The sequence below is a fragment of the Triplophysa dalaica genome, chromosome 4 (assembly GCF_015846415.1).
Source record: "Triplophysa dalaica isolate WHDGS20190420 chromosome 4, ASM1584641v1, whole genome shotgun sequence".
In the NCBI taxonomy this organism is placed as follows: Eukaryota; Metazoa; Chordata; class Actinopteri; order Cypriniformes; family Nemacheilidae; genus Triplophysa; species Triplophysa dalaica.
Genome location: NC_079545.1, coordinates 22,996,441 through 23,010,059, shown reverse-complemented (window position 1 = coordinate 23,010,059; position 13,619 = coordinate 22,996,441). Strand labels below are relative to the sequence as shown.

The window sequence follows — 13,619 nt, the reverse complement described above, 5'->3', positions numbered from 1 at the left end:
GACCCAATCCAACTGCACTCTCCAGTGGATGAACAACAAAACAACATTAGTAAACTGTTGGGTCAAGAGACTACAGAGTGACCTGTCAGACTATCTATCTGTCTGTCTGTCTGTCTATCTATCTATCTATCTATCTGTCTGTCTGTCTGTCTGTCTGTCTGTCTGTCTGTCTGTCTGTCTGTCTGTCTGTCTGTCTGTCTGTCTGTCTGTCTGTCTGTCTGTCTATCTAGTCAAAATGTTTCAGGAATTGAAAAGAGAGCCCAAACTGAACATAGATCATCCGAATAATAATACATCTCAAACCACGCGAGATTTCCCGCGAGACTTGGGTGAACGGGAGAATAACTGTCGTCGTTTCTCTTCCTCCTATCGGTTTGTTTTCGATCTTAAATCCCGGTAGGAGATCCTCCCGATATGCCAGGATAACTCACAGTCCGCATGGACAGCTTCAGGTGGGCCTTCGCGTTGTCCTACCCGTTATTCGGATAAACCCCCGGCTGATCCTGCATTACAAGAAAAATTCCGCCGTCTAGGATTTTATAATCTAGGCCGTTCTTGTGCATTCAGGTGAGCGGAGCGGCCTCTCCCACCACTCGTGCCACGGCAGGCATAAATCCAGCTACCTGTCAAACATTTAGCGGGTCGCCTTTTGGTTCCTACAGCGAAGGAGTTTTTCATCGCTTGCTAAAACTAAGTTGCAGCAGTGGCGGCGGCCTCTGTATGCAACCCGGGCTCAATGGCGTCGGACACAAGCGACACGGAGGAGTTTTACGATGCGGCGGAGGATGTCAACTTCACTCCCTCACCCCATGCGTGAGTCTTTCATGCTTATTAAAACAAGCAAATAATTGTAACTGTCAATACGCTGTCTGATCTGTGTTATTTGATTAGGGAAATGAAGCGGCACCTGTCAAAGCTGTCAACAGTTGCCCCGTTCAGTTTCTGTAACGTAGTTACACTGCTTCTGTTATGGACGGTTTATTACACGGATATGTAAGATTATATGACTTACACAAGCATGTTTTTGGGTGTACCTTAAAATGTAGTGAGCTGCCTACCTAGAAAGCATTTTGGGGCAACAGTCAGGTTGGTATGCTTGTTTTGAGACGATGGCGAACGACACGTAGGGAACAGTTGATCATTTAAATGATGTGGCTTTGCCATCTTGTGTTGGTCATAAGTACACAATTTGGATTGCATTAAAATTATATATAACGAATACATTGTATTGTATTGCACAACTTTACATTAAAATGTAGTGCTTGTAGAACGTTACAGTAGTGCAAATACATGAAATACACATAAAAGACTCATTTTTGTGTGATCGATAGTCAGAGTTTGTCAGAGTCACAATCGTGACAGCTATTTTCAGAAAAAAAAGAGCTCAGATGACCTAAAAGTGACTCAGATTCTGTGTGTCAATTGGTTTTGAGAAAGAATGGCTGTCTTGTGTGAAGAATGAGTCAAAATAAAAAGTCTTATGAACGCTTCGTGCCAGGGGTCAAAGGTTTATCGGGAAACTTGTGGTAATGATAGAAATGTTTTGACTGTAAGGTGGGCACAAACATCGGAGGGTCTCAGTTAAAGTAGACTTGGAGTTGCTGGTTAAAGGGTGTGTTGAGAATGAGACTGAAGGGCTTGTCTGTTCATGAATGCTGTGTCAGGCAGGCCACACTAGCTTCATTTCATTAACCTCTTTATGTGAACTCTCGGTTGGGAGGAGCCCTTAAATCTACTGACTGTGTTTTTGTACAAACAAAACCTTATTGACATTCACTAATCATGCTGCCTTCACGCGCTCTTTGAATAATCGGAAATATGAGTTGCCAAGGTAAAAATTGCACATGAATTGCACTGAGGTCCATTTCCCGCTGGGAAGTAGGGAAATAATTTTGAAACACGAGTTCATAAGATAGGCGGGCCTTACACAATGAACATGGCGGATGGGAGAAGGATTGTTGCTGTGACAGAGTTTTTCCGCAGAAGAGGAATTCGTTAAATTAGTACATCTACATTTACATTAAGTCATTTAGCAGACGCTTTTATCCAAAGCGACTTACAGAGAGTTCAGGGAGCAATAAGCGATATGTCATACAGGAGCAATAATACAATAGGTGCTAATACAAAGTTACTGGTTTCAACAAAAGCTAGACCACATGTTGAGAGAAAGAGATAGGATATATATATACATATATCATATACATGTATGAATAACCACTTAACAGACTGCATGTTTTACACTTCGAAAATAGCATGTATTTCACCAATATTCCAGAATAGTAAAACTATACAGTAGGATGTACGTCTGAAAACTATTACCATGTAAAATTTTCCCAAGACACGTGCAAGCATGAATCTTGCATCCGCCATTCTTTCTGACAACAAAGCATCTGAATGCAACCAGCTCGGAATCATGACAACAGAAGCAGGCATTTTCATATTTCCGAGAGCACGTGACGGCAGCATCAGTCTAGATTATGCTTCCGTTCATCCCAAGCTAAAGTGAATGAAAGCTCAAATTCAAGTGTTTTATGCACTTCTCTTTATGTGAGAATGAATGGCAAAACAACAGCTCTATGTGTCCCATTTTATTTGTGGAATGAGATTATGATTCAAGCTTGACCTCGCTGATCTTTTTGTTAATCCACAATTTCCTTTTTTTCTTTTTTAGGTCACCCGCAAAGTTTGAGCTTCCTCAATTTGTGGTAAGCATTTGTGGTTTACACTAACACCTGTATTTAGCTGTTTTGAGGGAAGCACAACAAACAAATGCTTACCTACAGTAAAGGGTTTGGGTGAGGTCACAAGATTTTGTTCTCATGAAGTGCCTTAGTCACATGAATACAGGATATAATGTTTATAGTTTACAGCTGAAAGTGTTCTAGATTTGTTAAATATTTGTAGAAAACAGAATCAACAAATGCAACAAATGCTGGGTTTAAGCTTAAGATTTTTAAGATCTTTTAGATCATTCCAGAACCAATTTACTTTGCCTCTCTCTAGATTAATCTATCTTGCTGTAACCATATTATTTTAAAACAATAAATAGATTATTACTTAAATCATTCTTAGTTGACCTGTGGATTTTTATACATAATAAGGTATTCTATTGCTAAAAGTCTGTAAATATATAACATGACATCTTTTAAGAATTTATTTAATTTTTTAATGTGTGGCTTTTGATTGGCTTTAGGGTCTTGCAGACAATGTGGTACAGGAAGTCACTGCTGGATCGGGTCAGGCAGATTCCCGCCAAGACGATTCCCTTCAGGTAGGTTATTTTCTTGCTTTATTGTTCATCTTCTCTCGCTCATTCTATTTCTGTTTCCCTTTTTGGTATTTGTTTTATAATCATTTTATTTATTGTAATGTATATTTGCCAAAACACGGGCCATTTTGTTTAGTGAATAGGAATGCAGATCGACCAGACCTCTGTAGTTATGGTCATAAGTCATTATTGATATAGTTGAGAAACATTTTAAGCTTAGATAACCAGTGTAAACTAAGCTTTCACCTCCACAATGTTGAGATGAACTGGCGCTCCTTTACACTCTGCAAGCACAATATAGCATAAACTTTCTCTCCTTCTAGATCATTGATAGTATTATAGAGGAGAGTCAGAAGACCAATGGAATAGAAGATCAGTTATTAAGAGGAAATGAAATCTGTGCAACTGAAACCGAGAGGATCCCAAGGGCAGAAGGCTGCAGTGTTGATGAAAACCAGGCTCCTGAGGTTGCTGTGGTACCTTTAGACGATTCTGATAAGGTGCCACATTATACTGCTTCACCTGAGCAGCTGCCAGATGTAAGACCAAAGGAAGTGAGGTCACAGGACATTCAGGAAAGAGCACCAGATGTGGCAGATGGAGCTCAAGTGGGTCGGGAGCAAGCCATGCCACCCCCTCCTGACATTACTAGTGCTTTGGGTCAGCCGTCACAGCCTTCCTCTCTGGCCTGTGAGGAAACTCCTAAAACAGCAGATATTTTAGAACAAGTCCCTTTGACTGAACCCGATGGCCCTGGTCCTTCCAAACCTCCCAGACAGTTTACAGTGGAGCCTGACATTGTTGCTAGCACCAAGAAGCAGCCACCCTCAAGGCCACCCCTACCTGCTGGGGCACCACCTCCTAGGCCGCCTCCCCCTTCACGGCCCAACTTACTACCTAGTAAAAAGTCACAGGATGTGATGCGACCACCTGGGCTTGAGGGTAGGTACATTAGGGAGTTCTTATTTTTTATCATAGTACATGTTTTAAAAAGTATGAATATTTGCTTATTACACAATTAGTACATGACACATTTACTTGTATTAATGGCATCTATGTCTGGAAGTTTAAGGGATGGTTCACCCAAAAATCTAAAATTGTATCATTGACTCACTCTCAAGTTGTACAAAACCTGTATGAATTGATTTGAATTAACTTTTGTAACCAAACAGTTGAGGGACACTATTGACTACCATTTTAGGAATAAACTGCTATGATCGTCAGTGTTGCCCCACAACTGTTTGGCTTCCCACATTTTGAAAATATCATCTTTAGTGTTCAACAAACCAAAGAAAATCATACAGGTTTGAAACAACCTGTCGTGTGAGTAAATGATGACAGAATTTTCATTTCGGGTTAACTTTTGCAGACTTTTCGACTGTCCATGTGAAGTTACCGGCATGTGATTATTTAGATGTCCGTCTAATGAAATGGAAATAACTAGTAAATGTCCTATGATGTTCAGTTTCTGTAGATCCAGCAGATGAGCCATGTGGATTGGTCAGCCCGAGTGCCACAGTACGATGTATTACCAAAGAATTCCAGCACTCCCTTGATCTCGCTAGCGCCACTAGTGGTGATAAAGTGGTCACTGCACAGGTAGTTTATATAGTAATATAGTCATATCAGAAATGTATTTAAAACGATTTTGAATAATACTTGCACACAGAAAACACTTAATATTTATATACTTTTGTTTTTGAGCAGGAAAATGATGAACAGGCATCCAGTCCCTGCGGCATTGAGACTCCTGGGCCTCAAAGACCAAGGTCAAATTCAGGCAGAGAGCTTACAGATGAGGTATTTTCTATACAGATGTTTGTGTGACAACAATTTGTCTGAATCTTTATTTTTATATAAAATCATTTTTGGTGACTATGGTGTCATTATTTTAAAATGTGTCTTGCTATCTTTTTTATAGGAGATTCTAGCAAGTGTTATGATTAAGAATCTGGACACTGGTGAGGAGATCCCATTGATCCAGGCCGAAGAGAAACTACCCACTGGAATCAACCCTCTTACACTGCACATCATGAGGAGAACCAAAGAATATATCTCGTAAGAGATCTCCATTTCCCAGAATGCACTGCACACATACTGTACTCAGCCACTCAGTCTTGTTGTGCCTACGTAGTCCACAGTAGATGCATTAACATGGAGCATTGATATCGGTTTAAAAGTCCAATCTGAATAAAATGCTCCATATAAACACCTCAATCAGAATAAAAATAGCCAAACCTCTCAAAATTTCATTCGGATTGTAAGGACATGTAAACACTTGACGCATGTCTAATGATGTCGTAACGATATAAGCATGTATGACGCACATGACGCGCTGTTGAAGGAAATGACAATCACGTATGTGTCAGTAGTGCTTTCATTCTAAAATTCTCGTTTCTCTTTTATTTTATGAAGTGGTGCTGCACAAAGTTTCCCAACCAGTCCTTGTTCCATGTTTCGGGGCGCGAACTAGCATTAGCACAACTAGCACAACCATACCAGATCAGAATACATAAGATCTCATGTAAACACTCCACATTTTTTAGAATCAGAATGACTTTAATCGAAATGACAAAAACGCGTTCATGTAAACGTGCCTAATGCATTAACGGTGTGTGGTACTCTCAACATTTCACATTTCATTTGTTATATCAAGAACAACTTTCCTTATATGACACTTTTATATATTTTGCTGATGCTTTGGGACCCTCGGGCTGCAGGATTGAATCGTATCAGTAATCCAATTCTCCACAGTCTCATCTGCCCTCATTTTAAAAGCCAAAGTGAGGCATACAGACTGTTTTTCCTTTTGGAAGAGAGAACGCTTGTAATCTCCTCTCATGATTCTAAACCACTAAACCTAAATTAAACATTTTGGCAGGGAGTGCTCTGAAATGTTGTGATGATAACGGTGTTGTAGTTTCTGTTGATCTTAAATTGGGTGGCTGGATCTGGTTCTGGATCAGTGTTTGTATTTTTCTGGTTTTACATCAGGATTGTAAAAGATGTGCTACAGTCCAACAACTTTCACGCTTAAGGGTAAGATCTGTCTTTTTTTTGGCAGAAATGATGCGGCTCAGTCAGATGATGATGAAAAATCCCAGCCTGCCCTTACAGACACCGATGGAGGGAAACTCAAACAGAGGACGTAAGTGCCTTTTATAACCAGTTATAATTTTTATCAAATGAATGCATCAGTGAATGTCAATAGGGCCCTTGAGCTATAGATTTATCCATTTTTCCTCCTCTCAGAACACAGCTGAAGAAATTTCTAGGGAAATCTGTGAAGAGGGCAAAGCACCTGGCAGAAGAATACGGCGAGAAAGCCGTGAATAAAGTCAAGAGCGTTCGAGACGAAGTATTTCACACAGACCAGGACGACCCGTCCTCCAGTGACGACGAGGGGATGCCGTACACACGACCAGTCAAGTTTAAAGCGGCACATGGCTTCAAAGGGCCTTTTGACTTTGATCAGATCAAAGTGGTGCAGGACCTGAGCGGAGAACACACGGTGAGAAAAGCGTGTGACATTTAAAGTCACTTTTAATCTTCCTGAATTATTTAGTTCATTATTAAGTCTTTTGACCACTCCCTCTACCATCCTCTCTCTCAGGGTGCCGTCTGGACAATGAAGTTTTCTCACTGTGGGAGGCTGTTGGCTACAGCGGGGCAGGATAATGTAGTTCGGATCTGGGTTTTGAAAAACGCCTATGACTATTTTAACAACATGAGAATAAAATACAATACAGAAGGTAACAGACTATAGTATTTCTATAAAGGCTTCTATTTTATATACCACATACATTGAATTTCACATGCTTCCTAAAAGTTATATACATTTCATGAACGTTCATATCATAAACAACCTAAACTTACTAATTTGCCTTTTATTGCACATTGAGCGATAGATCCTTGATAATTGATCTTGACTGGTCAGTTGTGCTATTTTGTTGTCAGATGTGTTTTCGTATGATTACTAAACAATCTTCCGATACTGTGCTGGTCTCTCTTGTTAAATAATAAAATGTAGTCATAATATATAATAAATATAAACTTATAAAAACTAGTGGTGGGCATAGATTAATTTTTTTAATCTAGATTAATCAAGATTAATCAAGATTAATCTAGATTAAAATGGCTCATTTGAATTCTGCCGAAGGCATTCAGAATATGTGTGCTACCCAAATAATGACTAAAAGTAAGTCTTTGAGAACGGGTTTCTCAAGCCAGGTGGCGCATTAGACCAGGGGCTCATCTCCTGTTTCCAAAATGCATCACAAACTGCTTGAGAAAGCTGTTCTACTGTGATAATTTGTGATAAAATTAAATTATGTTCAATAAGATGAACTTGTGTTACTTCCGCAATAGCTAAGGGATGCTTTGCGTTTAGGTGGTACTTGAGACTGGAAGAGCTCCTACAGTACATTTACATTTAGTCATTTAGCAGACGCTTTTATCCAAAGCGACTTACAAAGAGTGAGGGAGCAACAAGCGATATGTCATACAGGAGCCATAATACATTAGATCTCAATACAAAGTTACTGGTTTCATCTAAAGCTAGACCACTACCTGTGAGAGAGAAAGTGTTTTTTTTAAACCAATTCCACATTGCACAAGGTGCAAACAACCTTAGTCTTGTCGATGTTTCTATTGGGAAGCTTCTTAAAAATTAATATTCCCTGAAGCAAACCCGGCGGCTTCATAGCTGCATCCATGTTAGCACGTCACGTTTGATGCGGTAATTTCACAGTAACGTTATGTTGTGTTCAGACCAAACGCGAATGGCGTGTCCCTGGTTATGAGATGATGAGGCGGCTTCTGCTTCCGCGAATGACGCGAATCACGCTAGTTGAAAAATCTCGTTCTCGCCCCGTACAGTGCAGTTAAGCTGGTATACATCCGCGCTAAAATATCAAGGTGAAAGTCATCATAGCTTGCGTAGTATAGACCCAGCTCCCAACCTAACTTTGAGAATAGATTAACGGCGACATTTTTTTTAACGCGCGATAATAGTCTCACTACGCGTTAACGGCCGTTAAAAAACATAATGTTTATAAACCATTCCCATGCGACTTATTTTAAAACAAGCCTAATAATGAGGGAAATAACATCTGCATAACTAAAGTTCAGATGTACTTTGAAAGTAAACTGCATTAACTTTGTGTTCCCTTTCACTGTGTCTGTTTTAGGACGTGTATCCCCGTCTCCATCTCAAGAGAGTCTGTGTTCATCTAAATCAGATACTGAAGGAGGGGTGAGAGATGTTTTGTCGTCTTTCTCTTTATACTCACAAATGATTGCTTTTGGTTCTAAGACATCTGCTCTTCTGCGTCTCTCTTGTCCAGGTCGGAGTCGGAGTGGAGGATGCAGACACTGAGGATAGAAACGTACCATTCCGACAAGTTCCTTTCTGCAAGTACAAGGGTCATACTGCTGACCTGTTAGATCTCTCCTGGTCAAAGGTGAGCAGTACAGAGTCACTGAGCCTCTGGATAATAGCAATATATGAACAATAAAGAATGAAAGGAATAGTTCACCCTAAAATGTATGTTTGTGCACTCAAATGGTTTTCTGTGTTCCACTAAAAAAACATGATGCTGGTCATTTTTTCCTTGCATTTACTTTGAAAAATGTATTCTGTTACACAAAGCTATTGTTTGCTCAAAACAGTCTTGTATGGATTATACTTTTAATAATGTTTTTGCTTCCATTTTATATTTCACAAGCTAACATAACGCCCACATTACCTGTGCAACATTTTTTTCTATAATATGACACAATTTATGCACACTTTTGTCTACGAAAGAAAATCATTAATGTTTGGACCCTGAAGGGGGAGTAAAAAATGTTAGATTTTCATTTTTGGGAAATACTTATTTTAAGCAATATTGAATGACATGTAAAAGTCTTGGTTAATTGATTGGATTAATATATTTTTGTTTGTTGGCTTTTTTTTGTCGAGTAGAACTACTTCCTGCTTTCGTCATCTATGGATAAAACGGTTCGCTTGTGGCACATCTCCAGGAGAGAGTGTCTATGCTGCTTTCAGCATATAGACTTTGTTACAGCCATTGCGTTTCATCCCAGGGTGAGTGGATCTGTCTGGAATGGTTTGTGTGCGGTTTGTGACTGTGTTTTAATGATTGTGTCTTTTCCTCAGGATGACAGATATTTCTTGAGCGGTTCTTTGGATGGAAAGTTGCGGTTATGGAATATTCCAGATAAAAAGGTGGCACTGTGGAACGAGGTAGACGGACAGACGCGTTTGATCACAGCAGCGAACTTCTGCCAGAATGGAAAATATGCGGTTATCGGCACATATGATGGACGCTGTATTTTCTATGACACAGAGGTGTGTGTTTGTTCAGTGTAACAGTGGATATGTTTGCAATATTTTTACACAAAAAAGAAAATTCTGCAATCCTGTTAAGATAAAAAAAGCATAAAAAAATGATCCATAATAGTTCATATGACACGACTAGTGACATGATGCTCATCTTCAATGAACTGTTCCTTCAACAGGAAGAAAGCTTATATATTTATAAACTTATCCATGAATATTGGTGGTCATGAAATCATTTTCTTCTTTCATTCTGTCCTGCTCAGCGCCTTAAGTATCACACCCAAATCCACGTTCGTTCCACAAGAGGCAGGAACCGCGTGGGCCGCAAAATCACAGGTATCGAGCCACTTCCCGGAGAGAACAAGGTGAGACGTTCAGGTGTTCATTGACAGGGAAACTTTTATAGTTAGAATCAGTAATAGAGCACTTAACGAAATATAAATAAACCTGTAGACACAACTTTAGTTTTTTTAGTAAAATAATTAGTAAATTTATATTCATCTCAAGGTGATAAAACTTGATGTCCAAACTTGACTCTTAAATTCTTTTTTTATGCAGATCTTGGTGACGTCCAACGATTCGCGGATTCGCCTGTATGACCTGAGAGATTTGTCGCTTTCTATGAAGTATAAAGGCTATGTGAACAGCAGCAGTCAGATCAAAGCAAGTTTCAGGTAAGAAGAAAGAAAGTTATTACTCTGTTTGACACTCTTATTGAGGGGTGAAAGCATTTTGTATCTCACAAGGAAATGAGTAAAATTTCGACAGGACTGACAATTTTTTCAGATTCATTTCAGGTTATGTTTTTCAGGGGCCTTCTTTAATGAATTTTTTTTCTTGTAGCCATGACTACTCTTTCATAGTGAGCGGCTCGGAGGACAAGTATGTGTACATCTGGAGCACATACCACGACCTGAGCAAATTCACCTCTGTGCGGAGAGACCGCAATGACTTCTGGGAAGGAATCAAAGGTAATGTATCATGTACTAAGAGTGGCTGCCATTACAAATCATTTGTTTTGGCTCGCACAGATTAAAGGGATAGTTCAAAATACAATTCTGTCCCAATGGATTCACCCTCATGTTGTTTAAGTGCCGTTAATCCATTTTACTGCAATGTAAAAATATTCAGAGGTATCCCCAGAATGTCTGTGTAAAGTTTCAGCTCAAAATACACCCTTATCTTTCATTACAATATGTTGATCATGACCATTTGTGGCTGCAATAGAAAACGCGCCGTTTTTGTGTGTCTGTTTAAATGGAAATTAGCCTTCTGCTCCCCTCCCCTTACACATGTGCTTTGGATGACATCAAGAAAAGCAACATGATGGAAAGCACAATTACGTCTAAAAAGCCTGTAAATTACTAGCAGTCATAAACAAGGATATAGGCAGAAACATGCATTCAGAGTACTTGTATATATGAGACAGGTCTGTAAAGATCATCAACAAGGTGTTATTACGTTGCAATTTAGCAATTTCTGCGTAACCTCATTGTCTTACAAATGTGAACTCTGTTTCTATCCGCTCTAAGTATTATCGCACTTAGGACACTTTTCTCATCACTGAACTCACAGAGAAAGACACTACTATAACTTTTTGTTGTTGTAATGAATAAGCTTTACAGACATTATGTCGGTCACAGGTCTTCTGAACCGATGGGCGTGATGCGTTTTACCACTAACATTACGACGTAACACCTGTCTTTGGACCATGTCTCGGGTTTAGCCACGAATGTGTAAACAACAGCTGCTAACATGCTAAACACACTATTTAAGAAAGGTGTTTTAAAACCAATGTGTAATACTTACTTCTTCTTGATCGCGAACAGCTGGCACTGATCCACTCTTGAGAATATTTTTTTTGGCCGAAATCCATGCTATACTGACGGGCCGCCGGGTCCCGGAGCTTAGATTTTTTAACCTTTCCGGATACTAGGGGTCGCGGTCAGCGTCGTTCGAATGCCCTGGCGGAGACCTCTCCAAAGAGTCCTGGCTAGTTTCTCTAAGTCTTTCCGGACCGGAGATACGCACCGTTGAGTGTTGCTTTGTCGATCCAATAAAGTAAATTCTTCCCGAACGCTAAGTCATCATCGTCCTGCCTGGGCTTGAACCCGGGCTCGTCAGAAAGGTCTCCTCCCTGCCTCCTTGTAATTTATTTATTATCGTTTCCTTTTTTTATCCGACAGCAGCACGCATTTGTTGTTTCTTAGACATTTTTGTTGCTGACTAGTCGCTACATTTGCTCTTGCCTTTAAAACCAGTATGACTTTCTTATGTGGAACACAATACACAATATTTTGAGAACTCCATACAATGGAAGTCAATGGGTCCAGTGTGTCCTTCAGAAGAAACAAATTTCATACAGGTTTGAAATGGCATGCATGAGGGTGAATAAATGACCTTTTTGGTTAACTAATCCCTTTAAAGAATATTTGTTGTGACTGAAGGCAATAATACCAAAGTAAGAGTAATTGAACTGTTGTTTAAAGGGGTCATATGGCTCGAATACAAGTTTTCTGTGTGTTTGTTGTAAGATAAATATCTAAAAGCGAATGCTCTCCCAAACCTGCCTGAAACACCAAATGTAACCACACCCCCACAAATCTACGTCAGTTCGTATTATGATTTGATTAAAACCGCCCAAATCTATAAGCAAGTAAGGTGAGTGTACCTGTCAGTGCAATTGCTTTGGAAACTGATGTTCCTAATATGGTAAGAGGCGTTACATTTCCACCTCACGCTTTCAGTATTCGACCAATCACTACGCGATCGTTAACTGGCCAATCATAGCACACCTCACTTTTTAGAGCGATGAGCTTTATAAAAAATCTGCGTGTTTCAGAGAGGCTGGGCAAAGAGAAGATACAAACATGCACGGTATGTGATAAATACAGCATTTATAAATCGTGTATACACAGTGCATTACATCTACAACAAACGAAAATATTAGTTTTATTCGTGTCATATGACCCCTTTCAACATTTAAGTCTTTTCTTTTGCTTTGTAGCTCATAATGCAGTGGTGACTTCAGCCATTTTTGCGCCGCATCCGGATCTTATTGTGCCTCAGGAGGCAGGAGCAGAGAAGCCTGACTCAGACTGTAAGAGTGACGACACAGATGACTCTGAGACCATCCCATCGGGTACGGACCAGCATCGTATGGGTCACAACAGTGCACTTTGTTTGTTAGTGGTAAACAAAAGTGTTCTCTTTTTCTCTTTCTGCTGTTCATTATTGTCCCCTTACTCTTTCTCAGGGGCGCTGAAAACAGACCACACTGAAGTTTTGCTTTCTGCTGATTTCACTGGAGCCATTAAAGTCTTTGTCAACGTTAAAAAATATTGAGCGCTTATGAACAGAACACCCAGCACACGTGTAAAAAATTTGAGGATGAACGAGAAGACTCTAGCTGTGCTACTTTACATCTAACTGTGCCCCTATTTATTTACCAATCAGCTGCTGGTGAGTACTCTGAGAGGCGGAGATTATAAACCCGGTCTTATTTGCAGAGAGCAGGGACCCAGGAAGTTGGAAGGCGGGGACAGCACCAGGGACAAATGTCTTTACAATTGATCACATTTCTATCTTGCTTTTACCTTTTTAATCATTTGGAGATGAATAGCAGCGAGGTATTAATGCGTTTTCTATTGAACAGAAACAGAAGGGCTTTAAATGCACAGATCAATGATGCCATTTTAATGGATGAGTGAAACTGCAAGCCTGTTTGGAGACAGAATGGATATCAGAAACACAAACACAGTCACAGTTCATTTTCCCTGCACATTCTGACCCCAAAGTCGAGTGTTTTCCAGAAAGTATCGCATATTTCCGAACATTAGCACTAATTAAATTTCAGTTGATTTTGTCAGTGTTATTTTTATGTTGTAAAAAATTAAAAATGATTTCTATGTGGATGATTCCAGAAATAAAAAAAGATTTTCCCATGTATGGTGTTTTAATCTATGTATACATTAAAACATTTCGTTTTTCACTGATGCGAGTGATTCA

The 13,619-nt window shown here is 39.7% G+C and overlaps 1 protein-coding gene across 1 annotated transcript; it reads left to right on the top strand.

Annotated features, from left to right (window-relative positions):
- The first annotated feature begins 314 nt into the window (after positions 1-314).
- On the top strand, positions 315-13,602 carry wdr44 (WD repeat domain 44). The gene is made up of 19 exons (XM_056746734.1): positions 315-813; positions 2,672-2,705; positions 3,194-3,271; positions 3,592-4,210; positions 4,734-4,867; positions 4,976-5,068; positions 5,190-5,326; positions 6,333-6,416; positions 6,521-6,779; positions 6,882-7,020; positions 8,458-8,522; positions 8,614-8,730; positions 9,234-9,356; positions 9,429-9,620; positions 9,875-9,976; positions 10,170-10,285; positions 10,455-10,582; positions 12,619-12,753; positions 12,868-13,602. Exons 1-19 carry the CDS (start codon positions 737-739, stop codon positions 12,954-12,956), a joined length of 2,721 nt encoding a protein of 906 aa, XP_056602712.1. The 5' UTR covers positions 315-736; the 3' UTR covers positions 12,957-13,602.
- The last annotated feature ends 17 nt before the right edge of the window (positions 13,603-13,619 follow it).